This window comes from Haemaphysalis longicornis, unplaced genomic scaffold (assembly GCF_048455015.1).
Source record: "Haemaphysalis longicornis isolate Haplotype H1 unplaced genomic scaffold, Haemaphysalis longicornis Haplotype H1 scaffold_12, whole genome shotgun sequence".
Lineage (NCBI taxonomy): Eukaryota > Metazoa > Arthropoda > Arachnida > Ixodida > Ixodidae > Haemaphysalis > Haemaphysalis longicornis.
Genome location: NW_027526225.1, coordinates 84,527,865 through 84,550,360, shown reverse-complemented (window position 1 = coordinate 84,550,360; position 22,496 = coordinate 84,527,865). Strand labels below are relative to the sequence as shown.

At 49.1% G+C, this 22,496-nt stretch overlaps 1 protein-coding gene across 1 annotated transcript in view; it reads left to right on the top strand.

Moving 5' to 3' along the window:
• The window catches only part of Su(r) (dihydropyrimidine dehydrogenase su(r)), a 61,859-nt gene that overhangs the window by 27,300 nt on the left and 12,063 nt on the right, over nucleotides 1-22,496 (top strand). The window contains exons 4-15 of the mRNA XM_077693627.1: nucleotides 236-323; nucleotides 4,147-4,308; nucleotides 5,325-5,521; nucleotides 6,089-6,170; nucleotides 6,253-6,334; nucleotides 6,416-6,523; nucleotides 7,836-8,005; nucleotides 11,555-11,765; nucleotides 16,608-16,792; nucleotides 17,417-17,632; nucleotides 18,006-18,170; nucleotides 20,834-20,902. Coding sequence (XP_077549753.1) covers nucleotides 236-323; nucleotides 4,147-4,308; nucleotides 5,325-5,521; nucleotides 6,089-6,170; nucleotides 6,253-6,334; nucleotides 6,416-6,523; nucleotides 7,836-8,005; nucleotides 11,555-11,765; nucleotides 16,608-16,792; nucleotides 17,417-17,632; nucleotides 18,006-18,170; nucleotides 20,834-20,902 — 1,735 coding nt within the window. The remainder of the gene's footprint in view (nucleotides 1-235; nucleotides 324-4,146; nucleotides 4,309-5,324; nucleotides 5,522-6,088; nucleotides 6,171-6,252; nucleotides 6,335-6,415; nucleotides 6,524-7,835; nucleotides 8,006-11,554; nucleotides 11,766-16,607; nucleotides 16,793-17,416; nucleotides 17,633-18,005; nucleotides 18,171-20,833; nucleotides 20,903-22,496) is intronic.

Sequence of the window (22,496 nt, the reverse complement as noted above, 5' to 3'; positions counted from 1 at the left end):
GTGCACTGGCATTTGGCCTTGCAGTCATCCGACCAGACCGAAAGCCCTTAAGTCGACATTATGGTTTTGCTCAGAAGCGAAAAGGATTACATTTCAGTTTCGTTTAAGTTCTTTTAAGAAAAAAAAGAATGGGGGGGGGGGGGGGGGAGGGGGGTGTGTGGCTGTAAATTTTCGTTCGTCCTGGCGGGCGTACTTTCTCCAATTGCTCTTGAATGACGTATATCACTTGTTTCAGGTGCCTCAAATGTGCCGACGCACCATGCCAGAAAAGCTGCCCCACGCAGCTCGACATCAAAGCATTCATCAGCAGCATTGCAACAAAGGTACGCGCTGGACCAATGCTTCATACGCAATACCAGTTGAAACTTTGAGAAAAAAAGCATGCTTTTATCTGATAGGGGCCCGTTCTTGTGTGTCAGACTTAGCACAACATTTGAAGCGAAGCGACGGTGATGTTACGCAAAAACGCACTGCCGCGAAGCCAACGCTAAACAGTGCGTTTCACACAAAGGGAACATGGTGACGAGGATTATGATGATGATTATAATCAAACGCGAAGCTTTCTCCGATACAAATGCACTGCAGGAAAGCCATGTTCGCACAGTGGGTTTCCACAAAGGAAACATGATGATGATGGTGGTTATGGTGATACGCGAATGTTTCTCCGACAGATATGCAAAGTCCACAATCGGATCAGACAAAGTCCAAATCAATGGCAACGTTGCGCTAACCGGATCAGCACGTTCAGATGACACAATCACGAAACAAGTAGATGGAAAATCGTAGCATATATACTGCCACGTAGCCAAATACGACGCACTTTTCTTGACGGAAAAACAAGTTTATTGGAGCGAACTTGTGCTCCCCTAACGACTCAAAGAATACACCGGCGGCGAAGCAGCAGTCAACATAATGACGTGCGCAGGCGAGTGTCGGCGAATCGAATACCGCGGCATCCGCTCTGCTGGTGTTTATCTTTCGGCGCGAATGTTTGCCGAACCGTGGAATTACATCGAGAACACTGTATATCAAAGAAGATTATCCTAGGCTAGTGGCGATAGTTCGAAACACTCTCCCCATCAAGGCGGATAACACGTGTGGCATAAAAAAATAAAGAATACAACACGCGCTTCACTTGTCCACGGATAACACGTAACGCAGCCCGGGGCAGCCGGGCGGCAAAAACAAAGTATCAACAAACAAACGGAATGGATGGTTAGGAGGAATATCACATTCGCTTAGGTGAGCGTTATAGATTTGGACTTAGACTAATCGCATTGTGGACTCCGTATTCGTATCAAAGAAAGCTTCGCGTTTCAGCCATCTTTCTTCTAGAAAGGGACGTCAGGTTTTCTGGATTTTCCTGGGGTTGTTTTGCACTGCATCATAGAGCGGCGCCTTATGGTGACCTTAAACGCGCCTTTTTGCGCATTGATGGAATTATATAATCAGGCGTTGTGCTACTAAGCGCGAGGTCGCGGGTTCGATTCCCAGCCGCGGGGGCCGCTTTTCTAATGGAGGCGAAAAGCAAAAACGCCCGTGTGTACGAGATTTCGGCGCACGTTAAAGATCCCCAGGTGGTCAAAATTAATCCGGAGCCCTCTACTACGGCGGCCTCGTCGCCTGCGCTGCGTCGGCGCGTTAAACCCTACGAACGATCGAATTGATCAATCGATCGAATGAGATAATCACTGAATGATTGGCATTGAGACTGAACGAAATGGTTACGTTCATTTGTCGTTGTGTAAAATGTTATAAAATGTACCTGTTCGGGTATACGTGCTACTGGGTCGGTATGCAATACTGCGCTGGGCTTATGAGTGCGTTCACATATTGTTTGTAGTGGACCCTCCTAATGCTTGCACAGTGAACAAAAAAATATAGGCACCGGTGATTACACCCGCACATGCCAAAAGCTCTGCAGGCTGTTTCTTGTGGCCTGGAATGGTTCACCACTTGCGTTTACAAACAAACGACCGTTTTGGGAATATATCCCGACGTTATTTCCTTTATATTTGTGATACAGTCGAGTCCACTTATAACGATACCGTTTATAACAATATATCGGATATAACGATGAACAGCTATGGCACCGGCAACTTTTGTATTCTTTCTATGGTAAAATAAACCGCTTATTACAATGCTCCAGTGGAACGATATGGGATATAACGATTGAATCCGGTTATATTGTGCACCAAAAGTGCAACAGTGACGACTTTAATGACGCGGTTGCGCAGCCTACTCAGGTAGTGGCTTCGTAGGAGGCCCAATGCGTGACACAGTCCCTCGGAGACCTTGTTTCCGCCAAGGACATTTACCTAAGCTAGGTGAAGCACCTATAGATACTCTTGGAAAAGATTTGCGCTAGCTCCCCACGCGGCAAACAAAGGTGATCAACTGTGGCTTCTTTTCCGCACATTAGCAGCGCTACTACCTCGATGGCAAGCGAATAAAATGTTTTGAGCTCTGTTCCGTTATTTTATTTAGCAACCGCTTATAACAATTATCGGTTATAACGATGCGATTTCCTTGGCACTTGGATATTGCTATAAGTGGACTAGACTGCATGTATATTTACAAGAAAGTCAGTGCCTTCTCTTGCTTCGCTCCAAGCTACTTCGAAAACCTCCACCGTGGTCATCGTGTAAGGAGCGAAGCAAAAGGAGCAGAGCATGATGGGTGGGTGGGGGAGAGACGAGAGGCGTTCCGCGGCAGGAACGGCAGAAGACGATCGTCCTTCAGCGACATTCGCAATGAAATGAGCAGATATGCGGCAATTTTTTACAAAAATAAAACATACGGATGGTAACTTTGGACCCGAAACGAGTGCGCCGTTGATTTTATGTGCTAGCTATACGCCAGAACCTTTCAAATTTACTCAAACAGCTCGCTCTGTACAACAAGAGAGCGACGTACCGCTGACAGTCTGTGCGTGAGACAGTTGTGTCATGCGCGAAATTGCGAAAGGGACATGTGAAACCTTCTCATATTGCTTATGGCGGCTGCAGACGGATAGCTAAATGGGAATCTTTAAAGACGAATCGGTGGCCGAACTTGGCGACGTTTATCCGAATCGGCAAAGCCAGCTAACGAATATTTCATTGATATTACGTCTTGGTTTTATTTATTAACCACGAAGGCTGCATTCATATAGCGCTGTTATATATAACGAGAGGGCGAGTCATGTGATCTTGCCCTCTTCTGCAGCTTTGCTACCTCATTTGCCCTTTCCTCGGTGCGTGGTTAATAGAGAGTAGAGAGTTTTAGCAGTCCGTCGTGTACGTAGTTACCGTGTTGACCAGGACCCGTCTGGACACTTGTACATTCGTCGCGGTAGGGGGATTGGTTCCACGGGCCGGCCTTCGGCACGTTCGCGCATTCGTCAAGGAGGTGTGCGCCTCCTCGCCCTTACTCCTCGTTCTTCCCGTGCGCGCAGGCGCAGGCGGGTCCCGGTCAACACGGTAACTACGTAAACGATGGAACAGACGGGCTGCTAAAATTCTCTAGTTTTAGCAGTACGTATGCTCCGTGTTGTACGTGGTTACCGTGTTTACCGGGGCCCGTCTGGGCACTTGCGCATTCGTCGTGGTAGGGTGGATTAGTTCCGCGGGCTGGCACTCCCTTTGCATTGCTTTGCTTTGAGGTTCTTGGGGTGGGGGAAGGGGGAGGAAATGGGCCCGAAACTGTCTGACTGGACTCGTCATGCCCGTGCATTCGTCATGGTGGGGTGCGCCTCCTCGCCCTTAACCGTGCGCGCAAGCGCAGTCGGGTCCCGGTCAACACGGTGACTACGTAAACGATGGAACAGCCGGACTGCTAAAACTCTCTAATGTAACCCTTCTCCGGTGCCTCCGGCGTATGCGACCGAGCGCCCTACTGTAAAAGTGTGCTTTAATTTGGTCCGCTATGGCGTGAAGGCTGAAACGTGTAATTTTGCTCCACGCTGTTGCTATCTTCGGTCATTCTATTTGGCGCGTATCAGGAATGCGGCCTTCGTTGTGTTGACTTGGCGGGTGAGCTTGGCCGCTCACCCGCGTGTGAAGGTGCAGTGAAGCACGCTTGGGTTTTGCCATGGCGCATAGGAACCTGGACTAGCAGATGGTGTAAAGGTCCGGGGATTCCTTCCGCACTTGGGGGCACACGCAGAATTACTACGGCGCTGCCAAGGCCATCCTGTCAGACAACCCGCTGGGCCTGACCTGCGGGATGGTGTGCCCCACGAGCGACCTCTGCGTCGGAGGCTGCAACCTGTACGCGTCGGAAGAAGGACCCATCAACATTGGTGGCCTGCAGCAGTTCGCCACCGACGTAAGGACCCGCATGCATGCATACGAGTGCTGCACACTCCTCCCGCAGCGTCTCTCGGGCACGCCGGGTTTTAACCTGTGGCCGGTGGCTTTCACCGAGTAACGCCTGTCACAGGGGGTTCACGGTGCACCCTTTTATTCTGTTTTTTGCAATGTTTTGTGTCCTCGCGTTCACCCGAAAACATGGGGCTTTAATGTACGCGCCATTGGGCACACACACAGATGCTGCTCTGGGCTGCAGCCGGTGCAGGCAACGAACGGCCCTCCTGTGCATTACTTTTTGCTTCACGGACATCACGTGAAGCAAATGCACGGACATTTTGCAAATGCATGGACATCACGTGACGAGTTTAGGGGCATACTCTTGATGCATTGCGCGTGACTGAAAACAGTGCGAGTTTGCGCCGCACTTTCACCGAACGATGATATTCCAGTGACCGAAATGAAGAACGCGAGGGAGAATGCGGAGGCCGACTGCAAGGAGTATGGACGCGGAAGCTTTGGGCGTTAGCGCCTTCTTCTATTGCCCTCTGCGCTCGGCTTGCGTTGTTTCTGGTCCCCCGCATCACTCACAACTTCGTTGGCCAGCCTTCTCACCACACTGTTTTCAGTTAGGAGGTCGCAGACGTGTACAGTAACAGGGTAGTTGGAAGACGTGTAGATGAAACAGGGTAGCCGGAAGAGTTTCTTTCAATATACTTTGAAACAAATTTTTACTCCATTTTTTTATCTGATGCCTTTCGTTCGATACTCTTTGATTGTTCGGTGGATGCAAAACCAGTCTCTCGGCAACGTATTTTGCTCATAATGCATATTGATATAAGATTCCGAGGAGTCACTGAGTGAGAATTCGGAGAAAAAATTGGTTACGCCACTTTTTACATGCGCCATGTGTAGACTGCGCGATTTAGCCCAGCAGTCGCTCGCTACACTCGTCTAGCCAAGGTCGAGAGAACACGTGGTGTCACAGTGGCGAAGACTCTTCAGCTGGCGCTGTGTTCTTTCCCTTTCGGGCAGGTCTTCAAGCAGATGCGGGTGCCGCAGATACGGCCGATCAACCTTCCCCCGCCCCACGAGCTCCCTGCCAGCTACGGGGCCAAGATCGCCCTGGTGGGCTGTGGTCCAGCCAGCATGAGCTGCGCCACTTTTCTGGCCCGGCTGGGGTACTCCGACATTGTCATCTTCGAGAAGCAAGCCTTCTTTGGCGGTCTCAGGTAAGCATCTGTACCTCTACTGCGGCTGGTTATAGGTTGCAAGCATTGCTCACGTTACGCACCAGGACCAGTGCTGCTTGAAAGTTCCACCACTTTTGGTTGACTAACCTGGGTATATTCTAATTGCGGGAACCCCATTCACCGCGCTGTATCTTAATGAATGTTGCCAAAGCAGGCAGTTTCACTACCCATGGCCGTGGTGCTGTTACAAGTTTGAAGACGCAGTGCTTACACAAAGAACAACCTCTTTCAAGTGAAGGAAAGTTTGCCATCCACCTCAACGCAGCCGTACAGCTACAAAGGAAAGCTGTACAGCTTCCTTATAACCTTCGCACTGGAAGAAAAATTCGTCCTGGTCCAGGATTCGAAGGGGTTAAGCGCTGGTCCCGGGTTCCAATCCTGGGCCAGGACTGATTTTTCTTCAACTGCGAAGTTGAACCGAGAAAGCTGTACAGCTTTCCTTTGTAGTCGTACGGCTGCAATAAAGTGGGTGTCAAACTTTCCTTCACTGGAACTTACTCCACCTTGGGGATTTCCCCTAAATATGGTCGATTAACCTCTTTCCAGCTCGGCAGAGATTCCACAGTATCGGCTCCCGTTTGACGTCGTCTCGTTTGAGCTGGACCTTGTGAAAGACTTAGGCGTCAAGGCAAGTCGCTCGAACAGCGTCAGCGGCAAGCTGACGCTTAAGGGAACCCCTCAAACACAATTTGTGCGATTTTTCTCTTCAGGTTGAATTCAACAAGGCATTGGGCCGGGACTTCACACTTGCGTCTCTCAAGGAGAAGTACGATGCGGTCTTCCTCGGTATAGGTGGGTAGAACACTCTTGTTCCCTCTTTCGTTGTGACCCGGTCAGCTGAACATCATTAATGAATGTTTTCATTCTTACCAGGTCTGCCCGACCCGAAGCTTATACCCATTTTTGAAGGCCTCGACTCCAGTCATGGGTTCTACACATCCAAGACGTTCTTGCCGCTTGTTTCGAAGGCCAGCAAACCTGGTGAGTGGAATCTTTTGAAAACGATAGTCTTTTTTGGGCTACTTAAACGCGAAAATTTTGGTCCATCCATGCGTCCGTTGATTCAGTCCCCCGGCCAAGAGTTCAAGGAATTCTTGCAGCATGATCGGCAGACCTTTACAACCCCCGCCACAAGCCTGCCGTTTTCAAAAATGGAGAATTTGTATATGCACTCCCGTTTTACCCCGGAAGCTCTGTGGCCCCTCAAGCGCCACTTCGGACCGTTCAGAGAGTTGCACCATGTTACCGACGTAACCTACGAGGTTCTCGCCGATGAACTCAACTCCTCACACCATCGCAACCTCTGCCCCGACATTGTTCATGTTGTGCGCATGAAATCCTATTTCAGGCACTGACGAATTTGGGTGATTATTCACGACTCAACCGCAAGAGCAGCTTTATTCCCGCCACCTCTGAGAGCATCGGGAGCACGCACTGCCAAAGGGGAAGCGGGGGGGGGGGGGGGGGGGGGGGTGAATGTTACTAGTTGAGCAGTCCAATCTGATTTGAGAAAAATATGCCGAGTATGTAGGCAATCGCCTTTCCCGCACAGTGCAATCTCGCGGTGGGGGATACCGTGCGGGCACGGACCAAGAATAAGATAGGAGGTGAAACGAGGCTTCCTAGCGCGGCCAGGTAATGTCACAAGCGCTCGTCACATGTTAAGCTAGCGGCATCTGCCGCGGGTGAAGAAACTGCGGGGCCACCGCGAAGGCATTTCACTGTTCATCCACGGTGTATTGCTGCCGCTATCATTCGTCCATCGGGTGCCGCTACAATCTCTTTTGCCGTCGCAGCTATTAAGCTTTGTAGTCCGCCTTGGTTTTCATTGTGACAATATCTAATCGCTCACCCGCGCTTGCCCCAATGGGCCGTTTCCCCGCCTATATTTTCTTGCTCCGTGCGTGGGGATTACGCGAAAACTGAAATACGACGGCATATCAGCGCGTGCCCCCTGTCGCCAGCACGGCTACCACACCCAAGCGCAGGATACATTCCCGTTCTCACGTGGGCACCAGGAAGTGAGGGGAGCAGTATACACCCTTCCCAGTCGCCGAGTTGGTAAAGCATCGGACGCGTAATACGACGGTGCCGGCTTCGGGCTTCACATGGGGAGTAGTTTTTCTCTTTCATTTCAAAACTTCTATATCCGTGCGAAAGAAAAACTTCGTGTCGCACTTCGTACGCGGCGCTACGTAGGCTCCTGATTTGCCAGCAACGCAAAACATCAGCGCCGTATAGAAACACAGCTGAAGTAATCAATGCGCACTTGACATGATTATTTGCCGTGCAGGAATGTGCCGCTGCAAGCAGACGCTGCCCAGTCTGTATGGCAGCGTTATAGTCCTGGGTGCCGGAGACACGGCTTTCGACTGCGCCACGTCAGCCCTTCGATGCGGAGCCAGACGGGTCTTTGTTGTGTTCCGCAAAGGATTCACCAACATTCGCGCAGTTCCGGAGGAGGTAAGCAAGCGGAAGCTTTTTTTCCGGCACACTGAAGGAGGGTGTGAAGTTCTTCTCTGAGGGAAATTTTCCCATTTAAATGAAAAAATGGCAATCTGTGGCACCGTTCCCAGTTTTACCCCTGAACGAGGAACGCCGGAAGCTTGCTTGCTCACACCGACAGCAACATAAATCAAGCAAGGTGATCCCAGCAGATCCGACGACTTTCCTTCATGCTCTCTTGTTTGACATTGGGTGCCATGCCCTACTCCCGCTCTGTCTTCCAAGGTCACTTCGGAATACCACTGTGAAAAGCACTACGCCGACGGTGAGCTGCGCACTGTTGTGTTTTCGATTGAACCGCCGCCTTACCAGAAAACGTTGTTACAGTGTGTATATGTGCACCCCATAGAATATTACTATGCCCAATATTTGCTTTGCGCTAAACGTCGGCATCCACGAGCCGTGCTACCGGCATTGGTGAGTCGGAAATGTGTTGGCTGTGTTTACTCCGTGTTCACTCCGTTATGGCTGAAATGGTTTTTGCAACAGGAGCGAAAAACGGCTTCAAAAGGAAAAATGAGGTTAGGCCAAACAGGCGACGGCACGGCACCACCGTAAGAATACCTACACAAAAACCCTGCAGAGGTCAGTTAAGGTGCGCTTTGCGTTGAAAATGTTCGGTGTCCTTTCACTCTGTGAAGGAGCGAGACCGGAGAGCTGAGCGCAGTCCAAATGTTATGTGGCGTCAAGATGAATGCGACGCGAACCATGTAACTGTCTATTAATGCGTAGCATTTTTTGTCAAACACCCCCACTGTCAGGACCATGTAACGCCCTGCATTTCTGCAAAAAATGCAAATTTGGCGGAAGTTACAGCCCTAATCATTATAATAGCGTAAATAGAGATAATTCGTAGGACAACAGAATTTTGAAAACCCCAAAAATAGGAAAAATAGAAAGAAAAAGAAATTTTACGCAAAAATGATGTAACAACAACAACAAAAAAACATGGATCTTATACACCTCCACCAAGAACCCAATAATAAACGAAAAAAGTCAGCAGAAGAACGTTCAAAATATCAATAAAAAGTAGCGAAAATGGCGAACCGTATAACCCCTCGCATTTCCACAAAAATGAAATTTGGTGGATGTAACGCTTTTATTCATCTTTAATCCCTATAATAGCGTAAATTCAGATAATTGGACCCCGACCGGTATAATATTGAAAAACAAAAAAAAAGAGAAAAATAAAAAAACTAAAATTTTCACAAAAATGATCGGACAAAATGAAACATACAATTACCCTAAAAACCGAAGAATAAACGATAAAATTCTGCCAAATAACATTGGAAACGGAAATAAAAAATAGCCTAAGCGGGCCAACTCTGCAGCACACCGTGCATTTTCTAAAGCAAAAAAAAAAAAAACGAAGTAAAGGCACTTCATCTCTCTAAAGGTATATATTGGCAACAGGAAACAAGAGAAAACTTAAAGAGGATAAAAGGACCCAAGTTCTTTTGCTTCTCTTAGCCATATTTGGCTGAAAAATTCTCCCACTCAAAGCAGGCGGCAAAAAGAATGCTACCCATTAGTAGACAATTGTCTGAAATTCTGCGGATTTTTAAAAAATAATGTACAAGGTGGCTACGGGTAAGACGCCACCCAGTTTCGTTATCGCCGCCGAAGTTCCTGCCGGACGCTACGCGCCAAATTAATGCCGCGGTCTTCTTCGCCTTCAAGTGGCTTGACACAAAAAGTGCGGGAAGCAAGACACGTTGTTTGTAATTTGTGGTTGAGCATGATTCATAGTTAATTAAGTGAATTAAACTTGGATGCATTAGAGTTCTATTCTAGCGGACAAACTTGAACTGTCCGCTTCCCTACCGCAGAGGCTCATGTATGACGGCATACGAGGAGTCCGCAATACATACAACTAATTACGAAAACTAGGGGAAATTTGGCGTGATGTTGGGGTCGTCTTAGCGGCTCATTGTCATATTATTAGATGCGACGCTGACAGCATCTCTTGTCGGCGGCCTTGTCCTTCCTGCGTGCGTCCGTCGTCGTCGTCGGCGTCGGCGTCCGCACTCTCCTCCGCTCACCCCCTCTTCTCTCCGATAGCGAACACTCTCTCGCGAGGGGCATTGGATTGGATTGGATTGGCTTGGCTTGGCTTGGCTTGGCTTGAATTGGATTTGGATTGAATTGGATTGGATTAAAGTGGATTGTGTTGGATTGTGTTGCGTCATAGCCGCGGCAGACGCACTGGCGCCGGCGCGTGCCCAGGTGAGAGCGAACTCAACATCTGCGGGTGTGCGGCCCAACGCGCTCTCACTCCGCCGCTGGGCGGCGCTGCGCGCGGTGCTGCGAATGTGCAGTACTCTCTCTCTGCGCGGTCTCCTTTCCTTCGGGCGCGCCGCGCCCCGCTCTCCGGCGGCCTTTCGGTCGACGGTTGCTCTCCGCTTGCGCTTGAACCCCCCTCAGCGTCGCATCACACCAGGGTTCCCGCGAGGGGAGGTGGGCGTAATTTTCTGTTTGGGAATAACTGCGGTAGAACAAGATTTACAGACGTTCTTCCGTTGAAAGCCATGTATTGATTTGACAATAGTAGGAAATTCTGTAACGGTTACAATGTCACTACAAACTAATCACGTTAAGTAACTTAAACTTGGCCCAATGATACAGTTGGTCTAGCGAACATTTTCAGTGAATTTTTTTTAAGGTCTCCTCATTAAACTCGGGAAAACAGTATTGTCCAGAAAGTTGGCCTTGCCGGAAGAATCAGTTTTGTCTCGGCGACTTTTCACCACACACCCTTCCGACGCACGCAGTTCTGTCAGAATCAAGCGTATAACAGCTCCGCTGTAAAAAAAGCGCTGTCTTACGCTGTCGGCTGGAGCGGCGCCACTAACTGCGTCTGGCCAGTTTAAGCTGCCCAGATCCGGTTAACTTCGTCCGGCCGACGTTCACTTGAGGTACGAGACTTGTAGCGCATGCGCGAGCGGCTCCGCTGACGTGGCTCATGACGCGGCCCAAACCGAGTGATCTCTCCGTTCTCGCTACCTACGATCATCCTTCCATGTTTCTGTATTCTGCTTAGGCGTTGCGCTGCTGAGCACGAGGTCGCGGGTTCGATTCCCGGCCGCGGCGGCCGCTCTTCTGACGGAGGCGAAAAGCAAAAACGCCCATGTGTACGAGATTTCGGCGCACGTTAAAGATCCCCAGGTGGTCAAAATTAACCCGGAGCCCTCCACTACGGCGCGCCTCATCGCCTGCGTTGCGTCGGCGCGTTAAACCCTACAGTCAATCAAATCAAAATCTGTATTCTGCTTACCCAAGTGTCCTCCTTCGCTTGGCCCAACAACGCCTCGGCGTAACGTGAAGCCCGAGAAAATAAGCAATTGCTACTCGTATAATGACGACAACCTCTCACGACAAGGGCCCCTACGCGATTGATTAGGGGCATTCTTCGCGAACGCTGAGCAGCTGTAGTCACGAATGCTAAACGAGGGTGGTAATGCGCATGCGCATCGAGTGCCTCGAACTTGCGCCTCTCCCCACCACCAGATGGAGCTAGCCAGGGAGGAGAAGTGCGAGTTCCTGCCCTTCCTGTCCCCGCGCCAGCTGCTGGTGCACGAGGGCCGCATCAGAGGCATGCAGTTTCTGCGCACCGAGAAGCAGGAGGACGGCAGCTGGGTCGAGGACCAGGAGCAGCCAGTCACGCTCAAGGCGGACTTCGTCATCTCGGCCTTCGGCTCCACGCTCGGAGACGCCTCAGGCAAGCTCACCCCCAGAGCACCACTCACTTCGCATTCGCACCGCTAACGCCGCTAGGGAAACCGAACAGGATGCTTCCTATAGCAGCACACAGCAGGCATTTGTACTTCCAACCAGAATCCCGAAAGCGTTTATGCAAAACACTCATTTTCCGACATACCGTATTTTCGCCCTTATAACCCGCACCCCCACTTCTCGCCGACGAATAAAAAAATATATACCCGCGTATTGCCCGCTTATGTTATACATAAAAGGATGGACCAAAGCAACATTACATATTTGCTTAAGCAAAAGAACTTACCTTGCTGACTACGTAACTAGATGACTTGCCGCTACATTTTTTTTCAGTTTGGTATATTCTTGAGCTATGTGTGCAAAACAAGCACTAGCAATGGGATAACAGTGGCTTAGTCCCTATTACTGCTGTAGGAGCATCACGGCCCAACACGCATTGCGGTGAAGCTGCACCAAAAGAAATACCTCGCATATAATCCGCACCTCTACTTCACCCCTGAAATTTTCGCGTTTTTGGTGCGGATTATACGCGCGAAAATACGGTATCTAGAGGTTGAAGCACAACTTAATACCTCTGACACGCACGTCTGTAATTATGCCACTACGTAAACATGACAATTGTTTCATTTAAGCTACTGTTTACGAATCAAATCAAAACCTAATTTTGAGGTCAGAATACAAATGGGTTATCTAGTTAGCTTCAAGTGTGAACAAGGCACAAAGACGCAGGAACAAGGACACGTAAATAAGGGACGGGGAAGTGTTGCCAGATATTGCAGGACGATTTCATTTCTGCAGCAAATCTTAATAACACTGACGGCGTCTGTATGCGTGACATCTTTCACAGCGGAATCGGGGCTGTGCAGGTACAAAACGGAAACATTTGCGTGGTTGGCTGCCAACTAGCTTAAATACCCTCGTTTGACAGCCATGAGGTGCTACTCTGTATCAATGGAAGAGACGATAAGTAGCGCGACCAACCCCGCATTCAAAATTTCTTTGGCCACTTAACGTTTCTTTCCACTCGCGCAAGCGGACGAGACGAACGAAAGGGGAGCTGACTCGCAACTAATGGTCTATTAGAAAGGACAAACAAATGATACAAGAAAAAGTGCACATGCGCATGCGCGCAGACCACATAAGATGGCACGCAACGAAGGCACTGCGCAAAAGAAAATGAAAAGAGCAGATGTGCACAGAAGGGCCTGCAAATCATACGAACATGAAGCTTCCTCGTTTTATAGCATGATGAACGTCGATTCAGAAAAACCAGTCATTTTGGTGTTTTAACTTATGCTGTGGTTGTACAAAGTGCTGCTAAAAAGCTAGGGCGTTAAACTTGGGTCCAATGTCACACCTGCTCTCGGCGACATATTTCTATAAATAACGTAGATGTTAGATTGGAAGGAATGCTCGCTGGTAAGGTAATCCGCATCGTCAGATGTATATAGATCACTTGGTGGTCATGCGACAGAATGAAGCACAACCAAATGTCGAGGCTATCATCGCGAAGTTTGAAAACATGGAATAGGGCAAAATTTCACTAGAGAGCTTCTCGTAGACGCGGGTATACAGTTGTTGAACCAAAGGATAACGTTTGCATAGAACCACACCTGTTTGAGATACAACCCCAGGCCAGTAAGACCGCTTCTTTATAACGCATCTGGGCACTCAAAAGTAGCGGAGGGGCATGGCCGTGTCAAGCCTTGTAACCGCGGTAAAAAAGTCGAGCCAACACGTTGTGGAAGAAAGTTTTTACGACCAGGTTAGACGCCTCCAGGCAGCCGGGTCTCCAGATGGAGTGATTATTTATGCGTGAAATTGTTTAGATCGACAGATTAAGTATGGTAGGAATGAAGCCGCCCCAAAAAGAGCGGGCAAGAAAAAACGGGTGGTCACGCCATATGCGCAAAAGACGGCCCACCGGCTAAATAACGTAGGGTCCCGATATCGAGTACAAATCATATTCAAAGCCAGGAGCCCTATTTTTGACGCCGTAAATTCTTCGCGAACTGTGAATTCGCCGCAAGCTTTGACTGATTGGCTTTCACTTTTGGTCCCGTGCTTCCTGTTGACAAAGCGGTTGTGTGTGATTTTGTCACTTTGACGTTTCATGACGTTTACTGGCACCAGTTCTGAAGTTTGCCTCATTTCTCTTTACTGAAAGCGCATAATTATTGGCCGGCAATGAAAAACTAGAATAAATGCAGCGGACATGACATTGTAGGCCTGTTTTTGCCATTCAACAACATTATGGCTTGCAGGCCACGCCCTCTCTGTGATTGGCTGAAAAGATGTGACGTAGCGTAAACAGTTGAATAGGATGTATACGTCACACATTGGAAACTTTATTCAGCGTAAAAATGACGTGGTAATATGTAACAGCTTGCGAATGGCGGCTGCTTTTGCCGCGAAATAGGGCAAAAAATTTCACCGACCTTCGGCGCCGTGAAAACCCCGTGAATTTGCAGCAGGCGCAGTTTCGCGTGACGCGCGGTGTAGAGCATGTTTTCTAACGAAAGAAATAATAGTTTCGAATGTTTGCAAGTCAGCCATAACGGAGGATAAAAATAACGTCTCGTATTTTGGTATTGTGCTTGGCAATAAAATAGCAACGATTTATTTCGCGTAACAGTAACACAAGAGGGCAGCGCAAGCCTCTCCATTACGAAGAACCCAATGCATGGTATTTGTCCACACTCCTCCTAGTAAGCTGCAGGGTCACATGATCGAATTCAAGAGAAAAGTAACAAAAAAGGGCCCATCTCCCCGCGAGGGGGACTCGAGTAAATGCGTCGCATAGGGGGTGGGTGTATTGCGTTAACGTTTAGTGTTTGGGGAGTTGGTGGTAGTGAATGCGTTGTATCAGCAGCTTCTTGACGTAGTTTGAATGAGTCAAGGATATAAGGCGCGTTCGTAGCCTCCCATTCTGTGTCGGCTTTGTGGCGCAGTGGGAAGAGCACCATGTACCTCGCGTTCCGCCCACAGGTAGTGAATGCGTTGTATCAGCAGCTTCTTGACGTAGTTTGAATGAGTCAAGGATATAAGGCGCGTTCGTAGCCTTTCATTCTGTGTCGGCTTTGTGGCGCAGTGGGAAGAGCACCATGTACCTCGCGTTCCGCCCACAGGTAGTGAATGCGTTGTATCAGCAGCTTCTTGACGTAGTTTGAATGAGTCAAGGATATACGGCGCGTTCGTAGCCTTCCATTCTGTGTCGGCTTTGTGGCGCAGTGGGTAGAGCACCATGTACCTTGCGTTCCGCCCGCAGGGTCGTGGGATCGAAACCAGGCGCCGGTAAGTATTATTTTTTTATATAGTGTAGGGGGAGGGGTGCGGACCTGTTGTTGAGAGCGAGGAGGGTAGCGTGATGCGGGAGAGGAGGAGTGGGGGAGAGGGCGCGCCTGGAACGGTGTTGCGGACGCCGAGGCACGCCGACAACGCCGGGTGACATCGTGAGTTAAAGAAATGCTCTGCATTTAAAAAACCTGACTGTTTTATTCGTTACTGCGCTCATCGGTTTCGAGTTTGACGAGTGAGTGAACCGGCGGCATCGGTACGCTCCACCGTTATCAGGCGCAGCGTTTCCCTGTCCTTACCGCGGCATACAACCGGTGGTCACGGCCGTCTTTTTGTTTGATCACGCCAGTAACTTGTAACATAGCAGCAGACGACAGCGTGGCGGGGGTGACGGCCGCAAAGGTGATAAGGCAACAAAGCAATTGCATTGAAGCAGAGAGCTCAACTGTGTTACTAAAAGCAATTGAAAGAAATTAATAGATACGGTAAAAAGATTGCGCGATGTTCTTTAACTCAACACTCGCTTTTCGATCGCTTTTGGATCAGCGTTAGTTGACGCCTTATGGTGTTAACGCCAATTTTAACCTGAAGAATTGTGTTTCTCTTGCCAACCTAAGCTCCCATTCTTTATAATACATGACAAGTGTTTTTATATCTTTATGCGCAATACTCGATAGCTTGATTGGGATCTTTATAAGCTAACCTAGGTGTAGTCATAGCTATACGTGCGTCACTTCACTGATTGGTTAAGTTTTGCTTGCGCAAAAAAAAACATGGCGAATTCACCGTGAATTTATACAGTCGAGAATAGGGCCCCAGAGATAAAATAGGCAGACTGGGTTCGACGAACAGCAAAAAAGAGGTATCCGCCCAAAACAAATGTAATGTCAAGCTCACACATCCCTTTGTACCTTGTAGAACCCGTGCAGTGTGTACCGAATACCCCTGCCATGTAGTTTTATCTCCTCCAAACTCCTCCTAAAGTCCTACGACCTTCGTTTGAGAGTGAATGCAGTTTTGTCTCCTTCCTTGCTTCAGCAAAATCACTAGACCTGTTTCTTGTTCTAAGCGGTGCGAGGAAAAGATGTAGCGTACTTACATCGAGAGGAATGTCCTCACGGAGGAAGAACAAAACGCCCCCGGAGAAGTGCTTTTCTGGTCATTTCTTTCACGCTGCAATGGTCGTCTCAGCAACGAACCCGCCGCGGTGGCTCAGTGGCTAAGGCGTTCCGCTGCTGAGCACGAGGTCGCGGGTTCGATTCCCGGCCGCGGCGGCCGCTTTTCTGATGGAGGCGAAAAGCAAAAACGCCCGTGTGTACGAGATTTCGGCGCACGTTAAAGATCCCCAGGTGGTCAAAATTAATCCGGAGCCCTCCACTACGGCGCGCCTCATCGCCTGCGTTGCGTCGGCGCGTTAAACCCTACAATCAATCAATCGTCTCAGCAACGAGCTGTCAAGCTAGCCCGTCTCCGTTGTGTCCCGACTTTTCTTTGCGTCGCAACGCGTAATGGCGGGCACCTTTGCTTCCAGTGGTCGAGGCACTCAGGCCGCTGAAACTCAACAAGTACGGCCTTCCCGAAGTCAACGTCGAGACAATGCAGACGAGCGAACCGTGGGCCTTCTGCGGCGGGGACTTGGCCGGTGTCGCGGAAACCACCGTCGAAGCCGTCAATGACGGAAAGACAGCCTCGTGGCACATCCACAAGTACCTGCAGGTAAGATTTGATTGATTGATTGATTGATTGATTGATTGATTGATTGATTGATTGATTGATTGATTGATTGATTGATTGATTGATTGATTGATTGATTGATTGATTGATTGATTGATTGATTGATTGATTGATTGATTGATTGATTGATTGATTGATTGATTGATTGATTGATTGATTGAGAGGTTTTACGAGCCGACGCTGCACAGGGGATGAGGCGCGCCGTAGTGGAGGGCTCCGGATTAATTCTGACCACCTGGGGATCTTTTACGTGCGCCGAAATCTCGAACACACGGGCGTTTTCGCTTTTCGCCTCCACCAGAAAAGCGACCGCTGGGGGAGGGAATCGAACCCGCGTCCTTGGCCTTAGCAACACAACTCCTTAGCCCCTGAGCCACCGCAGTGGTTAAGACTTACAACTTTGATATACACTGCATTCTTCGCCCCTCCCCAGGTTTCACGTTAGTGGAGATGGCCCGGGAGTTTTTTCATGCTCCTGTTTGCTATTTTTGTGCACGGAAGGCGACAAATTTTAACAGGTTTCTGTTCCTTATAAAGGTTTCCCTTACGTGACGAGCAAACGATGAAAATTTTGTATCCGCGTTCGCTCCTCCCCCTCTGCTGCAGTCCTTGCACAACCTGCCCGTGCCAGCGGTGCCCGAGCTGCCGTGCTTCCACACGCCAATCGACCTGGTCGACCTGAGCGTGGACGTGTGCGGACTCCGGTTCAAGAATCCCTTCGGGCTTGCCAGCGCGCCCCCGACCACCAGCGGCGCCATGATACGGCGCGCCTTCGAGGCGGGCTGGGGCTTTGCCCTCACGAAGACCTTCGGACTCGACAAGGTGCGTCCCCCCCCTGCGAGCCATCCGGGAGACCTTTTCGCGGGGAGGGGCCTCAGTGAGTGCCCCGACGGACGGTCGGCAGCGCAAATTGCGGCGAGGACTAAGCGAGGCATTAGGAAAAGACGGCTGACATCAGCACATAATACCCCGGTGTGCATTCGTGTGGGGAAATGGCTGTAGGGGGGAATGGCTGGATATTTTCGCTTTAGCCATTGATTTACGACATCGCCTTTCGGACTCTTGATCATAAAAGGGCGGTGCATGGTTAAGGTTGGCGATAGCGCTGCTAGTACGGATTAGTATTCTACGTGGCTTAACATGTTTCGGTTAGCAGGAGTGCTGCTTCAATATCTGCCTTATTCTGATTGCCCAGGATGTGGTGACGAACGTTTCACCCCGGATTATACGGGGCACCACCTTCGGGCACTCGTACGGGCCCGGTCTCGGCTCGTTTTTGAACATCGAACTCATCAGCGAGAAGACGGCGGCCTACTGGTGCGGATGCATCGCCGAGCTCAAGCGGGACTTCCCTGAACACGTGAGAGGCTGCGCTGGCACATGCGTTGTCCCTTTGTTGCGCCGTCTCTCAAGACGATGGTCCACGCTTGCTGCGAAAAAAGGTCACGCCTAGAGCATGGTGTTTGGCAGCACAAGAACGTCCACACCACACATACGATTAAAAGACGTTGCACTGAAACACTTCCGGAACAGGCAGCACTCCCTACCTGCATGGGTACGGCACAGAGTCAGACGAAAAGGGTACAGAAAGCGAAGAATGTTTCCCGCGGACGACGTTGCCGCGCACGCCTGCAGTGATATAGAGCCAGCGCTTGTCGGTTTTGCTTTTTTACGCGCGGTTCTGAAGGAATAAGCTGAGGCGCTAGATTAGTGATGAGAGATCCACTGACGTTTGGCCGTTGGAAAAGCAAGTCAGTGCTGCGCTCGTGTATATAGACGATAAAAGGCTAGTTTGAAGCTCAATTTCCCAAAAGACCCCCTGGGGGAATGTAAGCGTCGTTCCCTCGCCATTTTAACACTCTTCTAGGCCGAAAAACTGTTTAGCGGAACAACGGTGGCCTTTTGCCAGGTCTGCGCGAAGGTTAGGCAACCCTGTGCTCTCATAAGACTGGAAGCCTCGGGACTGCAAGAGGGGTTAAAAAACTATATTTCTGTACTGTATACGTAAAATCGGATTGCATATCTCGGTAGCCCTTGCTCGGGAGGTCACAGCAAGTGATTGTACTTAAGTGTGCACCCAGGGGTTGTTGAGTTATTCAAATTTTAGCGACGTTACCTGGGTCACCCCTAACTCCCTTCGTGCTCCTAGCTGAGTATGGGCACGGTGGTTGCGACATAGCGCTGAACTTATTTAGAGTTTTTCATCTACGTAACTTAGCGTTCGATGCTACACAAGGTCTTCTTTAGCTTTTCGAAAAATCTTTAACCCCAGTCTAGCTAATAGTTTCCTTCTTCATTTCAAAAATAACCCCGTCGACAGGGCCGGTTAGGCGTGTGGTTACTGCAGTTTGTTTATATCGCATTTCGATGGGCGCTGTTATTATTCGGGCTTTCCCTGTTTCTAAGCACCTGTCTGATGTAGCCGAGGTGTTTTTTAACCTATCTAAAGGTCCCAGCGGGTTGATCACTTGCTTGTTCTGTGATTTGCACAGGCGGCTATCCCAATTATGGCTACCGCGACTATGGTTTGTTTACATTTCGTCTTTTGGCTGTAAATTTACGAAAAATGCGCCTAGCGAGCTGGTTTAACCTGTCAAACTTTCGCAACAGCAACGCGATAACGCGAGTATGGCTTTTAAATGCTAACCCTGTTACGGAGGCCAGCTAGGTTTGTTTCTGTTGTCCGTGACACAGCGAGCGCGGCCGCCCCCGCGTCGAAAACAAAGAAAACGTTTATAACTTCGAAACTATTGGTGTTACGAGTTTCGAATTTGCTACATAGGCGCTCTAGAGCTTCGTGAAAGAGGGGTGTGAAAGGATTAGAAATTACATGGGAGATTTCCTGACGAAAATGTGAAAATTCGCGCAGCACCGTCCAAACGCGTCCGTCCCATTCGTGGCGGTCGCGTTTGGTTCTGCTTGAATGTTCTCGCACTGAAGATCAATGAAAGTGTCAGACACGCGGTGTATTCACTGTACGTGAACAGGTGAACAATAAAGTACTATCAGCACGTACCACAGTTTCCCCAAAAGATAAAGAGTACACGCCGTGGCGCAAGATTTTTGGAACTCGCGACTTCCTTTCAGCTTCCCGATGAATTCACCAACCCGAGAACCTTTCAGGAGTGCACTCTGCGCCCTAACTCATGGTGAATAAGAGCGTTTCTGGAGTGCAATAAAACAACGCATTGCTTCAGGACACCACTTTATACACCAGTCCAGTCACGATGGCCAGCGCGAACGAAACACGCGATAAGACGGGCGGGGACGACACAGGCGCTCAATACCCCGAGACTTCGTTCTTAACCGGCTGATTTCTTTATTCGTGTCAGCGCCCTTGTCTCTTCTCGTATCAAGTTTCGTTTGCATGAGCCCGTTCTAACAGTATTTTAGTCCAGCTGTTTTCTCTTTTCTTTTCTTTTTGTTTTACGAAACACGCTGTTTGGGTGCCCATATTACAGCATACAACACACGCAATCCCGACACATGGTATACTCTTACACACCGCAACAACTATGACCGTATATCCTTACCATTCACTTTACCCAAATTGTTAAATAACTTTACAAGTAACTCAATTGAGATCGGTAAATTTTCTAAATCGGCATTGTAAGAATATTTTTTTGTAACGCGTGTTATATATCTGTCGTATATTGTTGTTGTAAATGCGTGTGACATGCACCTGGTGAATTCATTTTGCTGCTTCTGTTACTCGGCTAACCATGACTGTTAAGCATTTTTTGTTACGTTTACTTGACACGTGTTTCAAGTTTTTCTTTCTCTTTTTTTTTTTTTTGCTCTGCTGTATCTTTTGATCTGTTCGACCCCGTTGCTGTCAACCACAAGGGGCCGCCGCCCCGTCAAGCTGCTCTGTGCAGATTTTTGTGGCTGCTCCTTTCGTGTTCCCATCTGCAAGGCAACATAAAGTTGATTGATTGATTGATTGATTGATTGATTGATTGATTGATTGATTGATTGATTCATTGATTGATTGATTGATTGATTGATTGATTGATATTTCAGATTGTGATCGCCAGCATTATGTGCACTTTCAACCAAAACGACTGGACCCAGCTTGCAAAAATGGCTGAGGTAAGACTGGACAATGTGTTCGTGTTCACTGTCGCATAACTGGGTCGCATAACCACACTGTCGCATAACCACACAGTAGCTTTAAATGGGAAAAAAATTATCGGCCCGGATGGGCGCACGTTCTTGTTATGAATCGCATTCCGCAAGGTCATACTTACTGGGTATTGTCCACAAAGCCCATGCGAAGCGGCTGGGGCGGCAGCCCTTCTTTTGAGCGAGCGATCGCCACCAGCCGAAACGAAGACGATACAGGGCGATATTCGTGGGATAGCAATACAGGGACTATTGGGTGATAGTTTACACTTATATGCAAATTGGAGGCATGTGCCACGGAGCTACGCACTGAAATGGAGGAAAACAATTCCTCAAGGCACTCGAGTGTGTTGATGGGCGCAACATGCTCATGCATTGGTGCATGTGTACCTTTGTATGTGCGTGCGGGACTTATACTCGTGCTACACGGTCGCTTCAAAGGCTCTGCGAACGCCTTCGAACCAGTTGCCTGTCCAGTGGAGCATTCAATATCTATAAGGCTCACTTATAAGTAAGCGATCAACAGTCCCTTAAAAGTTGCCGTGTTGCGCAGGAGCGGAAACTTGGCGCCTTACTAAAAAACTAGAAAGCAAACTTAGGTCCGCCCAGCGTGCCATGGAGCGAATAATATTAGGAGTAACGCTTAGGGACAGAAAACGAGATACCTGGATTAGGGATGAAAATAGGGGGGATGATATCATAGTTCAGGTTAAGAGAAAGTAGTGGACTTGGGCTGGCCATGTGGTACGGCGAACCGACGACAGGTGGAGCACAAGGACAACAGGATAGACACCGAGAGACGGGGCTAGAAGAAGAGGAAGGCCATTAACTCGATGGAGACAGGAAATAAGAGAGTTCGGAGGCAAATAATGGACTCGGGCAGCACAGGACAGAAATGGGTGGAGGTCAGTGGGGGAGGCCTTCGTCGTGCAGTGGACTTAAGCAGGCTGTTGTTGATGATGATGATGACAGGCATTATCGACGCCTAATAAAACAAGTTGACGCATTCGTTTTCGAAAACTATCCCTGTGTCTCTCTCTGCTTCACTGTTTCGTATAATTGTGAGAAGCTGAAGCCCTCTCTGGAAGACCAAATTAAGCTGGTTGCCAGGGGACAAGAGGCCAGAGAGGCATATGGGTCTCAAGAATAGGGAACCACTCCCATCAACGACGCCGGGAGAAGACGTCGTAAAATCGGTTCAATAAAGTTGTTTCTCTCTCTCTGTTGAGGCGTTCATTATTTCAGCTACTAGTCATGCATCTGTGTGATAATTATAGCATCTGTGCAGTTTTTGTCAGCCTGTTCGTAGTGCAATTTGCAACAATGTGCGGATGTCGTAAGTCACTCCTCAAAACAGTTGTGGCATTCCCTAACGGAACACTAACAAGTTACTTGTCCGAGTATACACTAGGTACTTAGTAACTGGACGTAGTAAATTCAGTAGTAGTCAGGGTTACTAACTGAAGCAGGGAGTAAGCACCACTACCTTCACTAGTAAAGTTGTAGCGATAACACCGTGCTTAGCTACATTCATTCACTAACTGGTCATGACTCATGCATA